A 14,658-nucleotide genomic window follows, 5' to 3' on the forward strand; every position below is an offset into this window, starting at 1 on the left:
CGCGCGCGCGTGCGTGCGTGTGTGTGTGTGTGTTCGTTATTTAAATTTGTTGTTAAATTTGTTATTTATAACATAAGAATTTTGTATTTATCGATTTGATCTCAGAAAGATTAAAACCATTTCGTTAGAACCATTTCAGATTTCGAATTGTCAACTTAATCATTTATAAGTGCTCTTAGCACGATTAATTTATTAATTAGAGAATTTTTCTTACCAAAGCTTCATGGTTGACATCTGTTTGAGGTGAGTTGCTCAAATTTTTGAGAATTGTTCTCTTCACTATTATACATATTGTTACAATTTTATATATTCCATTCTTATAGATTCCACTTTGGTCTTGGGAACCTGATAATGACTCATCAAGGACAGATCTAACATTAATCGTTAATTATATTTAACTATTGATGATGACTAAAGAGAATGGAAACGTTCAAGATTTCGGAATAAAGCATCTATCAATTGAAAGTATGTTCTTTAAAGTTTCTGCCGTCTAATATCACGGTACTGAGATATCATGCAATATGATTATCTGCTATTGGTTAATATTGTATAATTAGTAACATAACTTCGTAAGACAGAATAAACTAAATATATTTAGCTAACAAAACTTTGAGCCGCCTTATGCAGAAAAATACAATAATACTTGCGATCTCGATCGATCCATGATAATGGAGAAGCGGCGGGAAAATCGTTAGTTGTCCAGTAGAGCCAACTTTATCCCTAGTACGATAGAAAGACTCTAGCGCCATACGCATGCACAAATCTATTCCGTATAGGGCAGAAATTACAAAAAGAAAATCGCAAGACATACAATCTAAATAGAATACGTAACAAAGTATTTTACATGAATTAATACTTATGCGCCTCTATTCCTGACTTTCATTAGCCTTAATTTTATTGTTATTTATTATTGTTAAATTCTTGTTGTATTATTGTTAAATTATTATTGTTAAATGATTAACTGATTTTTTTTAAATAATTTCGATAATTTCGATCGAATATAATATTGCTAAAGATATAAATTATTAGTATTATGATACTTTATTTGCAAGAAACAAATACTCTGGAAAAAGTGGACAGAAGTACAATCAGTAAGCACAAGTACTATTAGAAAAACAAAATAGCTAATTACAGATACTCAAATATATCTTAAATGCATCTAGGAATAGATATCTTTATTTTTTAAAACTTCAAAATAAATAGGCCTTTATGACTTCATATTCGTATTTAATACATTTACGTATTATAAATATGTTTTATTATACTTATAAATGTATACTTATAAATGTGATGAATTTATCCAGAACATGAATGATCCATCACGTATAGTGCCCAAAACTAAGGTATGTACTGAGGATTAACATTAATATATGATTAAATATTTTTTTCATCCCACATTTAGTTTTTCTTTTCTTAATACCAAATCATATGTTTCTTCATCCATTTCAATTATCATAGAATCTTCATTTCTTATTCTTTATTCATTATTTCTCTCTCCTCTTTTATTAATTAATTTAATATTATTCTTGTCATTATTCTCATATGAAATCCCTCTTTTCCTAATTCTATTTTGATTGTAATTATTAGTTCGTTATCATCCAGTTTGTATTCTGCTTTACTAATGTTGACGACATTAAAATACGGTCGCAGAACTGATTTAAATATATTTTAACAAATTTAACAAAGTATAAAAAAACACTTGTTTTACTATAATGTTAGGTATTGTAACTTACATTTCGCTCGAGTAGTAGCGCTTAAAATTTTAAGCTTTTAAAATTCATTTTAATACATTTTCGTGCTCAATTCTGTGTCTAACTTACCTAACATTAACATTCTTTCTAATATGATTGAATATCAAATTATTAAAAATTGCTTGTCAATTTAATTTAATTCGTGATATTATTACAGTAGTTTAATTGCATTTATAAGTTTGGAAAACCAATTCGGCGCGCAGTTCGAATGAATGTAAGTGATATATATGCATGTATATACAGGGTGTCTATAAAGTCCCATCCAGGGACTTCAGGGAAGTTATACAATATATCTCGGAAACGGCTTTAGGTATGGTAAAATGTCTCAGACAAAAGTTATAAAACATTAAGGTGAATATATGATGAAAATACGGATTTGACTTTGAGTGACCTTCTGAAAGCTAGATCAATGTGATCATTGTTTTCTTAAGTGGAATCCCTTATTTTTTATTGCATATTTTTATAGCTTACCTCGAGAGTTTTTCAAAACACTAAAATAAAATATTTTTTTGTTAAGTACTTTTCGAATTGTAAGGCTTAAAAGTTACAATAGAGCCGGAATTAGCATTATCCAAGGTGTCCGACTAGCGGCTAAAAACCTCTTGAATGTTATTCAGGATCATGATCTGGATAACATTTGTCAAGGTCAAAGTCATTGATTGTATTTCTTATTTTTATTTTTTCGTAAAAACGAATTTTTAGTGCAAAAATGAAAATAAGAAGAAACAATGGTCTTGATCTTGACAAATATTATCTAGATCATGATCTGAACAACATTTAAATAATTTTTAGTCGTCAGTCGGACACTTTGGGTAATGCTAATGCTGGCGGTACTGTAATCTTCAATCCTCATAACACGAAAAATATTTAAAGAAAAAATGTTTCATTATATTATAATGTAATCTTACAATTAGCTGAGCAAAGTATGTTGTACATTTGGAAAAATTTCAGGTAATCTTAGAAAATAAGACGTAATTTTAAATACTCTAAAATAATTTTGGATAATCTTGGGTAATCCTGGATATGAGGTAAGATTTGATAATCTGGATTAATTTGAGATAGTTTTAAGTAATCTTAAATAATCCGAGGTAAAATTTAAAGGTAATCCATATCAAAGATAATTTTTGTACACTATAACCATTCGTGATCAACTCCTTGTATGTACAATTTTTAATTTCTTTTTTAATTAAAAAGTTGCGAAAAAAGCGATACAATAGGATCTCCACTTAGCTATTTCGTCAATTATTTATGTTTTTATTTCGAAGTGATACTAATACTAGATTTATTTATAGTGATTAAAACATTTGATAAATAATTCGAATATCTTTATTATGATATCCTACAGAATATTTCCCCCGATTTCTATGTCATTCTCACGAAATAAGAATAAAGCTCATGGCACATAAACGTAAAGCCGTAAGATGTAAGTAGGAAATCATAACATCGAATTTGCTATTGGCCTTACGTTTTTGAGCTTAAAGGTGCTGTTCCATGACAGTCAGAATTTCGGAAAAGTAATAGAATAAGTATCAACCAGAATCATTGGGATGCATTACTGTTCGTCTGCACATATATGTTAAATACAAGATTATTGAAAATGAATTTCAATAATAATATAAAATATATTCATTATTAATATAAATAATTGTTCGATAAATATTAATTCATAATATATAAGCATTCATTTTTTCAGCATATAAATATAACTATTTATATCATTGGGGTAAAATTGCATGCTTGTCAGTCCGAAATTTTTGTAGCTGTGTTCCTCATGGACCAATATTTTCGAAATTGTGAAAAATCAGAAAATTTATTTTAAATATTTTATGAAAAAAGATTATTATGTAGTATTATTTAGTAAAAAAATTTGTAAGAAAATAAAATTTCGATATACTTTTTATTATAACAGAAGGTAAAAGAATCTTTTAAATTAAAAGATGGTTTGAGGTTAGAAGAAGAATAGTCCATTTTTCGAAAAAGTCGCTCCATGGGAAATACAGCCATATAAAAATTTCAGACCGACAAGCACGCAATTTTATAAATGGTTATATTTATATGCTGAAAAAATGAATATTTATACAGGGTGTCTCAATAATTATTATCACTTGAAATATCTTCTAATCTATAAAGTGTAGAGGAAAATTTATTATATAATCAAAATTACACGGTATAAAAGCGACTATCATGATGATATTTTTTGTTCAGATGGAGGCGTTTCGAAGATTTCAAGGTTAACTTTATTTTTTTTAATAGAATTATATGAATTTTTTACATAATATGATTCCTCTAATTATTCTGCATATAAAAGTAGTGATATAAAAAAACCAATAGTTTACGAGTTATTTAATATTTTATGTCAATATTTTATCTCGTAAACTATAGATTTTTTGCTATCATGATCTAATACTTTTATATGCAGAATAATTAGAGAAATCATATTATGTAAAAAAATTTATATAATTCCATTTAAAAAAACAAAGTTGACCTTGAAATCTTCGAAGCGCCTCCATCTTGAAAATTATTATCACAAAAATTATTATCACTATGATAATCCCTTTTACATCATGTAATTTTGGTTATATAAATTTTTCTCTACATCTTATAGATTAGAAGATTTTAGGTAGTAATAGTTATTGAGACACCCTGTAAATTAATACTTATCGAACAATTATTTATTAATAATTAATTTCTTTTTATACATATAGAAATTCAATTTCGATAATCTTATATTTAGCGTATATGTGTAGATGGACTGTAATGCATCCCAATAATTCTGATTGATCTCCATTCTATATAACTTTTCCGAGATTCTGACTGTCATGGGATAGCACTCTTAGAAGACTAAAGGTCTATTCTTTTATGAAGAATTCTGAACTAGTTCTGAATTAGTGCAATATGTTAGTATAAAGCATACTATAGTCTCACTCTAAGGGTGCGATTACATGTAGCGCTGTACAGAAACTAACTAATTAATTATAGAAACCGCGCAAACTATGCCGCTTGTTTTTTTTCTTTATATGCATCGCGGTATGCAATATGGGCCAATGACATTCACATTACTAAGCACTTTTTAATAGAATTAATTGATTTAAATGCAATTATTAAGTAAATTCGTTGAAAAAATAAGAGTGTTGATGAAATGTATAAAAATAAGTTAATATATTAAAAAAAATCATATTAAAGTTTATTTATCACTAGCCCGTACCGCTTATCGCGCTACATGTAAGAGTGATGTCCCATACAGCGAATTGTAAGCGGATTAGCGTATCGCCAATCACAGAATTATTTTTTTTAGATCTGCTTGCGAAATTTGCAAATAGAGAACGATTCTGTGATTGGCGATCTGCTAATCGGCTTACGCATGAATCGCTCTATGGGACATTAAGGACACAATTGTCGCGTACGTCAGTAAAAACAGCGGATCGTCAGTAATTGGTCGAATCTTTCGATATGCGAATACGTGCGTACAGCGATCATAGGACGGCACCCTAATAGGAGAGAAAAGAAACAAGTGGCACGGTTTGCGCGGTTCCTATAGTTATCTAGTTAATTTCTGTACCGCGTACCGCGCTACATGTAATCATATCCTAATTTATGCATCAATGTACACCAGTTCAGAACTTAGAGTAGAAAAAGAACAGATCTTTAGAATAGCAAGAAAAAAGTTCCGCGTGCATGCGTGCGTACACATTACATTCATCAGGCATGGAACGGCTTATATTTTTATTTTTATTTTTTTTTCATTTTTTTAGAAACATTCATTTTCATTTTTCCTCACTTTTCTCACTTTTTCTGTACAAATATCAACATTAAAACCGAAGAAGAGAATAAGAAATTATTCAGAACAACCACTCACTGAGCGCATAATATAAAAATACAAGATGTAGCATTGCGCATAATAACTATAGCAATACTGGAAACAACCAATCAAATTTGCTCAAAAAATTCATTCTACTACGTATCCACGGAAATGTTGAATTTATACTGGATCTGACGTGCATCGTACGACGATCTGCATCAGATCAGAAAGCAGAATTTTATTTCGTATCGATGCAAAATCCTGTTTTCTGATTGATTGCAGAGCGTTATACGACACACGTCGGATCTTTCGGATCTAATGTGAATCCAGCATTAAGGCCATTCTATATTGATCGTATTATAGCGCCAGAAGCATCGTAAGACGCATCATGCGACTTTAAAATTGAAGTATCAGATTGGCTGAAACAACAAGCTTGTGACTTGCGATGTCTACGATACAACCAATGTAGAGTGACCATCCATGTATTCTTACAACTGATAAGTGAGGTTATTCTGAGTGCAGCCTTTGTGACCGTACGAGTCTACAAACAACATGAGTGCGAGCAAACACGAACAGATCTTGTGATTCGATGTGATGCGAACTGCAATATTATTCCTAGTGTAATCATTACAGTCTACTTAATCAGCATGTAAACAAATTGAATATTACTCTACGACATAGTTACAGACAGTTTCTCAAATATTAAATCTTAAATAATAAATAGTTACGATTTGTATATTAATGTTGCGAATATTAATGTATAGAGGTTATAATTGATACAAATTAATAATTTAGAACAGCTACCTCGTCTTCAATTTTAATGAAATCGAGCTAATTCGAAGCGTTTTCACTCAAAATGAAAGAATCCGGCAAAAAATATAGCAGTCGATCTCGCGAACCGAGATATTAAGCATTAAAGTTGATTATTGAGGTTAGGAAATCTGTCACACAACTTAATGCAGCGCTATATACACGTATTTTAGTCAGTATTTATTTAGAATCGCTACCTCAACCGCTTCCGATTTTAATGAAATTAGATTTATTCGTTGTGTTTTCATTCAAAACGAAAGCCTACTCTAATTGCTCTGCTCTAATATGCGAAAAGTTGTAAACTCGCATTGAATCGCTCATGGGTTTACAACTTTTCATGTGAAGTGCGGTTTAACACATAGGTTTCCAAGTTAACACGCAAAGCGAGATTTAATAAAAAAATTGATTTTGATTTTACGAGAGGGAAAGGGGAGCGGGAATCCTTCGCACATATTATATGTACTTAGCGATTGCAGAGAATTTTGCCTTCTTCATGCGCGCTATTTTTTTTACTATCTCTGCGTGCAACTTGGAAACCTGTATTGTATGTGGATCCGCACTTTACGTGAAAAGTTGTAAATCCATAAGCCATGAAAAGATGATCCGAATCAAACATTAATATATCAATGTAGAAGCAAATTAATAAAATACATGCACATGTAGTCTTAGAGCACGAAAATGTGATCGCAGTACATGCATCGCAGTATTTCGCGTGACAGATTTTCTAACCTCAATAGTTGTCTTTAATGCTTAATATCTCGGTTCGTGTGGCCGACCGCCACATTTTTCAGCCGAATTCTTTCATTTTGAGTAAAAACGCGTCGAACGAGCCTAATTTCATTGAAATCGAAAGTGAGGTAGTTATTCTAAATAATTACCTATGCAATACTAGCTTTGCTGATGAATTTTATGAAAATATTTTAATTTTTGTTATTGTCAGGAATATTAAATATTATATAGTAGTAGAGAGAAGATGATCTCTAAGAAAAAAATAGATAAAAATCCAAAATGTACTATGCATGCAGAATGGTTGATGCGCTTGACCATCGAATTGAATCGTGAGGAAGAAAGGAATCTACAATATTATTCTGTGAAATCTGTATGTGTCGCATCCATTGTGCAATTAAAGAATATCAGGCTAAATCTCAGCATGTAGCCTCTGCGTATAAACTGAATGCGGATATTAAATTTAATATTAGTCAATTTTATCTTGATTTGATATTACATGCAGTATCATCAAAAACTGATAAACTTCAAGAACCAAATATTCAATCAGTTTATTTAGCAAGATCATTCATTTCAAATTTTTCCTGTGCCTCAGCTGGTTTGACTCAGTCAGTAAAATGGAATCTAGTATAAAATGGAATCTATATACATCATAAAAAAAAAAGAAATTGTTTGGACCAGAATTATCTTGGATCATAAAATGTGTTTTAAGTAATTTTTCTTCGTTATCATGTGAGAATTGCAAATTTATTGAGAGCTATATTCAGCACAGGTTTTGACACATTTTCATTCAGTAAGAAAAAAAATTGAATATTTGCAAATTGACCCTTTGTTTGGACCCTTTTGTAAATTAGTAGTGAAGATGCACAGAAAGATTCATTTGTGATTTGTTATGATAAAATTACTAATTCAAAAGGAATGAAAAAGTTATAAATTTCAATTTTGGTCAGAAATTTTAAATGAAGTAATCTTTTGTCATCTTCAAACATTTTTCTTAGAACATGTTACTGAAATTTTAAAGACTGTATATTTAATGCTTTAAAAAACAACCTCTCTTTATAAAATGTTATCTTGTGACAGTCTCAATATTAACAAATTTATAATACGTTAAGTTAATGAGATGTAAGAAAAGAAAATAATGGAATGGAACTGATATCTATGATATATCATAGAAATGTGCAATTTATATATAGTCCATAATTCTTTTAAGAAAGTATTAGATTCTTTAGAATATGATGTAAATTCCTTTTCTATCCATGTCTATAATTGGTTTTATTGGCTCAACAGATTAGAAGATTTGCAAAAAGAAGACTTTACACTAAATATTTAGTTATAATGTATAGTTATAATAATCTTGTCACTCTAAAGAATTTACTTTTGGCTAAAGATGTTAGATGTGGAGATTTAACAGAAAATGAACTTTCTTCTCAAGATATTAAAGAAGTTGATATTCTCAATTTTCGAAAATCGGCATAAGTTCATTATAAAGTGGCAACAATGTATTTACTTAAGAAGTCTATTCTAAGTTTATCAAAAGCAAATCGTTTTCGTTGTCTTCTTCCTTTAGAAATAAAAAAAAAGCAGTTTCCTAACCTGAAATGGTGCCAATGATCACAGATTTAATAATCTCTGTTAGATTATTGCACATAGCAAATATAAGAAATATTTAAAAGAAAAAAAAATCAGAAAAAAGAAGAAAGATAATGAAGAAGAAGTATGGAAAAGATCAGAACTTCTAAAAAAACCAAAATAGAGTTAGATAAGACACAAAAGAGCTTTCTTGAGAAGAAAATAAAAAAAGCTAAAAAACTGAGGTGCAAAAAAAAGTAGCAAGTGATTCACTTCTTTAAGAGAGAGAGACTGAAGAAAGCATTAGATAGTAAAGACATATATAGGGCTAAGGTTAGGATATAATAGAATGCTTGAGGATGCGGTGTCGATTAGAGAGCAATTAAAATCATCTGATGTTGAGCCACTTCAAAAGAAACTCGATGATAAGAAATCACGTTTGATAATTTTTTTGCAGTAAAACCGAAAGATTAAAGGAAATTGAAAATAATGATGGGTATTATATCGTATATATTTTTTATTTTCTTTTTTATAATATAAAATGAAAAACTATGTAACTTAATTTAAAAATAGTTAATTAACTAGTCTTATTTTAATAGAAAAATTCGTAATTTATTGTTTTTATTTTGAAAATTTATTTTTTAGAAGATATCTGGGAGAAATCTTAATATATTTCTTAGAGGTGTGCAAATTAATTTGAATCGAATCGAATCAGTGGATTTGATTCGATCCATTTTTGAATCTGAGAGATTCGAAACCGAATAATTCGAAATTTCGAATCACTTGCTTCTTTTATGCTTCAATTTATATTCGATTCTCTCTCTCTCTTTCTCTCTCTCTTTCTCTCTCTCTCTCTCTCTCTTCCCTATATCTGCTGCGACCAATTTTGTATTAGCGCTTATTAATCTTCATGCAAGCGCGTGCGCTTATTGATTTACATTATGAAAAAAACGCTTCATTTTTAAAGTATTATTCATTTTGTTTAAACCAATGAAACTGAAATAAAGGTACATATTTAGCACAATTAACTTTAAATTAAGTTTCGACACACTGAAAGAAACGTTTTATACGATATAACCATTCATTTTGTTGACCAATAAAATGTATGATTAACAAAAACTTTCTTACTTTGTCAAAAAATTGTAAAAAATTGTCCTAATTAAAATTTACGATAACCAAATCTTGATTAAAAAAACAAATTAGAATTATAAAAATTTTGATTAAAACGACACAATTTTTTAATGAAAGAATAAGAAAGTTTTTATTAGTCAAATATCAACAAAATAGATGATTGGATGGTTACATGTACTAAATATTATTTCTCCGTGCAGAATAAATAATCACTAATTCTTTTAAAACAATACTTTATAATCACAATTATTATTTATTTACTTATATGTATATGAAAGTTTAAGTTTCTAATTTATCAATAATTTATCAATCAATGTTATGTTATGTGATATTTTATGTACTAGAAACAGATTAATAAAAGTTAATTTAAAAGAATTTAAAAGATAGATTAAATATTTTCAACGGTCCAAATCTCTTTAAATAAATGAGAAAATGAGTCATTTTTAATGTGCAGGTATTATCAGAAAGTATTATTTATGTCACATTATCAACTTTTTTTAAAATACTTGTACATTCAAAATGAATTTTTAAGTTTTTTTTAACTCTCAGTATGTGAAAATTTTATTCGATTCATTTCCGAATCAAAATTCGATTCGATTCGATTCGACCTTACAAATACTTAATTCGCATACCTCTAATATTTCTTGAAATATAGAGCAATATAGTTTGAATTTTATTATATCGTTAATGCGTTTGAGATACAATCTAATTTCTGTTTTTATAATGAAAGAATTTTTATTATTAGCTTGAATAAGTATTATGCCATTTATCTAAAATTTAATTAGAAATACAATTAATAATAAAAAAATTTTTTTAATTAATTTTAGATTTTATATGTATTATCCTTACGAATTGAAATACAAATTTTGCAGGCTTTTATTATCAAATTATTTTTAATTTCATAGACGTAATTTAAATGTAATTAGCATGTCATAGGTAAACTAATTTTTAACATCAAATTCTTAGAAATATTCATTTTTCACTTTCAGGAAAACACCTTTTTTTAAATCGATTTACAAACTTTTTTCACTTTTTCGAAAATGAAACTTTTATCACTACTTTTGATACTTATAGTCGCTTCCAAGTCTGCATTATCTATATCTATATTCATATATCTATATTCTATATCTATAGTCATTTCCGCTGAATCAAACACAGTATAATATTTATAGTCAATTAATAGTCATTTATTAAATGTCAAACTATTCTTAACTTACTCAAAGAACTCCATTTCTGCTTGTTACAGAGAAACAACAATTTTAATTTATCTTTGAACGTTCCACAACATCATCAAACATTGTACCATCACGGCAGTTACAATATGTCGGACCAGGTGAGTAATCGCCGGCAATAACATTTTCAATATCACTTTGCTTTACGATGTAAATAGTTCTTTTTAACGAATTTTTGTCTGTTAAACACGAATCTATCGACAAAATTTGGTTAGCACATCGTAGTTTTTAGAAAAATGACGTCTAGGAGGTGAAAAATGACAGTTTTGAAAATTTTTATGACATAACACCAGTATTATTTTTTTTCTAAATTTCGATGTGAAGTTGAAATGCAGGAAAAATATGATAGTTATCAGTATAAAGAAAGAGCTACGTGTATATTTTGAAATGTTTAGATGAAGGTTTGTGAAGTTGGCACTCCTAAATGCGAATTTTGACAAAGTTACATCACATTTGATTGTCCACTATTTATTTACATTTGTCTATAAAAAAATTTGTTGTCCATCCTCGAAAAAAAATTATAAATAAATAAATTGTAGCATTCCCATGTAAATATTCTTCCGAATTACATATGTATTATGGATTTAATTGTCCACCATGCTTAACACGCATTTGTTTACGCATAATTTTCTTTTGTCCACTTTTAAAAAAAAATTATGAACAAATTAATGTTACACAATTCGTCAAGTATACATGTAAGTGCGCCTACTTCCTAATTACATATAGGATACGATTGTCCATCACGCATACGCGTTTGTTCACACATAATCGTCCTTTGTCCAACTTTTAAAAAAAAGTTACAAATAAATTAAAGTTAAACAATTCGTCACTGACAAACGAAGACAATTGATACGTATGGCCAATTGAATCCCTTATGTAATTAGGAAGTAAAGCACTTATACAGTGACGAATTCTTTTAAGTTTAATTTGTTTATAACTTTATTTTGCAAGGCGAACAAAAAACAATTACGCATCGACAAATGCGTACTCATGATGGACAATCCCGTATGTAATTCGGAAGAATATTTACATGGGATTGCTATAATTTTTTATTTATTTATAATTTTTTTCGAAGATAGACAAAAATTTTTTTTATTAACAAATGTGAATAAATAGTAGAATCAAATGCGATGTAGATTTTGTCAAAATTCGCATTTAGGGGTGCCAACTTCACAAATCTTTTAGATATACTGAAATATGTAGAATAGAAGTAATGGAGTACTTAGGTATAATTATTGATAGACTTCTATTTAAAGACAATTGTGATGCAAATGATAAAAAAATAGAGAAAAAAAATGAATTTTTAAAAATAGAACAAATATCGCCATATTTATATCGATATATTAGGTGTATAAGCTTAAATCTGCTGTTTTTTAGTTAGAAAAACACATTTTTTTTCCTAGGAAGCAAAAACAAATTTATTCATAATTGTCCTCGCTAACTATACATTTTTTCTCATCTTTTGGGCAATTTGTCTTACCACGCCAATTCCTCATCTTTCGAGACAAACTACTCATCAAGCCATTTTCGGACATCTTCGTAAGAATCGAAGTGCCACTCAGCGAGCGCGTGGCCCATCGACGAAAACAGATGATAATCAGAAGATGCCAGGTCTGGTGAGTAAGCGAGATAGGGTAGCACTTCCCAGTTGAGTATCTCCAAGTAGTTTGGACCATTGTTGTCGTGGAGGAAAATTAGCTTGTCATGTCTTTTCCGATAATGTGGCCTTTTTTCACGCAGAGCATGGTGCAATTTGATCAGTTGTTAGTAGCGGTGAGCTTTAACAGTTTTACCAGATTTTAACAGCTCGTAGTAGATGACACTCTTCTGATCCCATCAAACGCACAGCATCGTCTTCCGTCCGAAGCGATTTGGTCTTGAGGAAGATGTTGATGGTTGAGCAGAATCAACAATTTTTCCAAGATTTCTTGCGTTTAGGATTCTGAAAATAGATCCACTTTTCATCGCCTGTCACAATCCGATGCAGGAACGATTTTCTTTTTTGTCTGGCAAGCAGAATTTAGCATGTGTTTTAGCACTCCATCTGCCTATCGTTCAATTCATGCGGCACTCATTTTCCGATCTTTTGAACCTTCCCCATGGCATGTAGCCGCATAGAAATGGCTGCTTGAGAAACACCCAATTGCTCGGCAAGCATTTTTTGCGATTGGGTATCGTCCTCGTCCAAAAGAGTTTGCAATTGACAGTCCTCAATCTTCCTGGGCCGATTTTCACGCTTCTTGTCACTCAGATCAAAATTGTCGTCATTGAACCGGCGAAATCAATCTTTGCTTTGTTGTTTCCGATAAAGTATTGTCGCCATAGGCCTCCACAAGCATGCGATTCGGCAGCCGATTTCTTCAAATTGAAACAGAAAAGCAAAGCTTCCCGCATATGCTTTTTTTAGCAAAAAACTAGACATGATTACGAAAATGTATGTTGTTGTATGAAATTGCTGATGATGTGCACTGATTAATGTTGACAGAAGTCAAACACATAAAAAAAGTGTGTTGTGTGCCCAGGAGCTTTGTACGCTCACTAATGCCACTTATAAGCAAACAGGGTTTAAGCTTATACACCTGGTATAAATGTATTATACGTTAGATAATTCATAGTACTTTATATTGGATGTTTAATATTGTTGATATAGGAGAAATATAATTGAGTAAAGTTTAGAAGGCGCAAAAAAGAATTTTACGATTTGTAAGTAACATTAATTGATTTATTTTATATAATAAGTTATACATTTTTACTCCTTCATTAAACACATACTTTTTTTATGCTTCTTGTTCTGCAAAATTTTATTACAATAATGTCCTCTATCGTGATCATCTTTCACTCTTATTATTCCTATTATTTCTAATAGAAATGCAATCGTAAAATTATCGAATATCGGATATCCGAACAGAATATAACATCGGATATTCGATAGCTCGAGGATCGAAAGAGATAATTTCTTTGAGTCGGATATTTGATATTTTGCGGACCGGATTCCAAGAAAGTGTTTTCTAATAAAAAGCCCTATAGAGAAAAAGATTATAATTTTGCAACAATATATTATATAAGATAGCATCACTAATATGCATACTTATATTCTAGAACATAAGAAGAAATTTAATGATATTAAATTTTAACTAGATATATTCCCGGATACTAATGATATCCTATTACCCGGTTGGATAATAAAAAAATGCCGGATAATACCGGATACCAGATACTTTTCGGATATCCGGTGCATTTCCTAATTTCTAACTTATTTCTCAACTGCTGTGACAATATTGTTTAAAATCTTAAAAATAAAAGTACACATGGTGAAACATAATCTCCGTTTTTATTAGAAAAATAATATGAAATGAGAGTAAAAGAAATAATCACGATAGAACATTGCAATATATTTTGTAAAACAAGAAATGCACGAAAGAGTTCGTTTAATGAAGAAGTATAAGCCTTATGAAATATACATAACGCCTTATAAAATAAACATTTTTATGAAATAGAAGTATGAGAGACTTATGCCTTTTAAGTAAAGAAAAGAATATAAAGAATATATATCATTTAATGCTGCTAAGTAAAACATTTTATATTGTAAAGTTTAGATTATTTGCATAAGTTTTATTTTGAAATAATTGAGAAAGTGTGT

General features: G+C 29.5%; 1 protein-coding gene across 1 annotated transcript in view; it reads left to right on the top strand.

Annotated features, from left to right (window-relative positions):
* LOC105623602 (TOX high mobility group box family member 3-like) overlaps positions 1-14,658 on the top strand; it is a 227,896-nt gene that overhangs the window by 69,494 nt on the left and 143,744 nt on the right. The window contains 1 exon segment of the mRNA XM_012204989.1: positions 11,033-11,119. Within this exon segment, the coding sequence (XP_012060379.1) occupies positions 11,033-11,119 (87 nt within the window).

Source organism: Atta cephalotes, assembly GCF_000143395.1.
Source record: "Atta cephalotes unplaced genomic scaffold scaffold00060, whole genome shotgun sequence".
Lineage (NCBI taxonomy): Eukaryota > Metazoa > Arthropoda > Insecta > Hymenoptera > Formicidae > Atta > Atta cephalotes.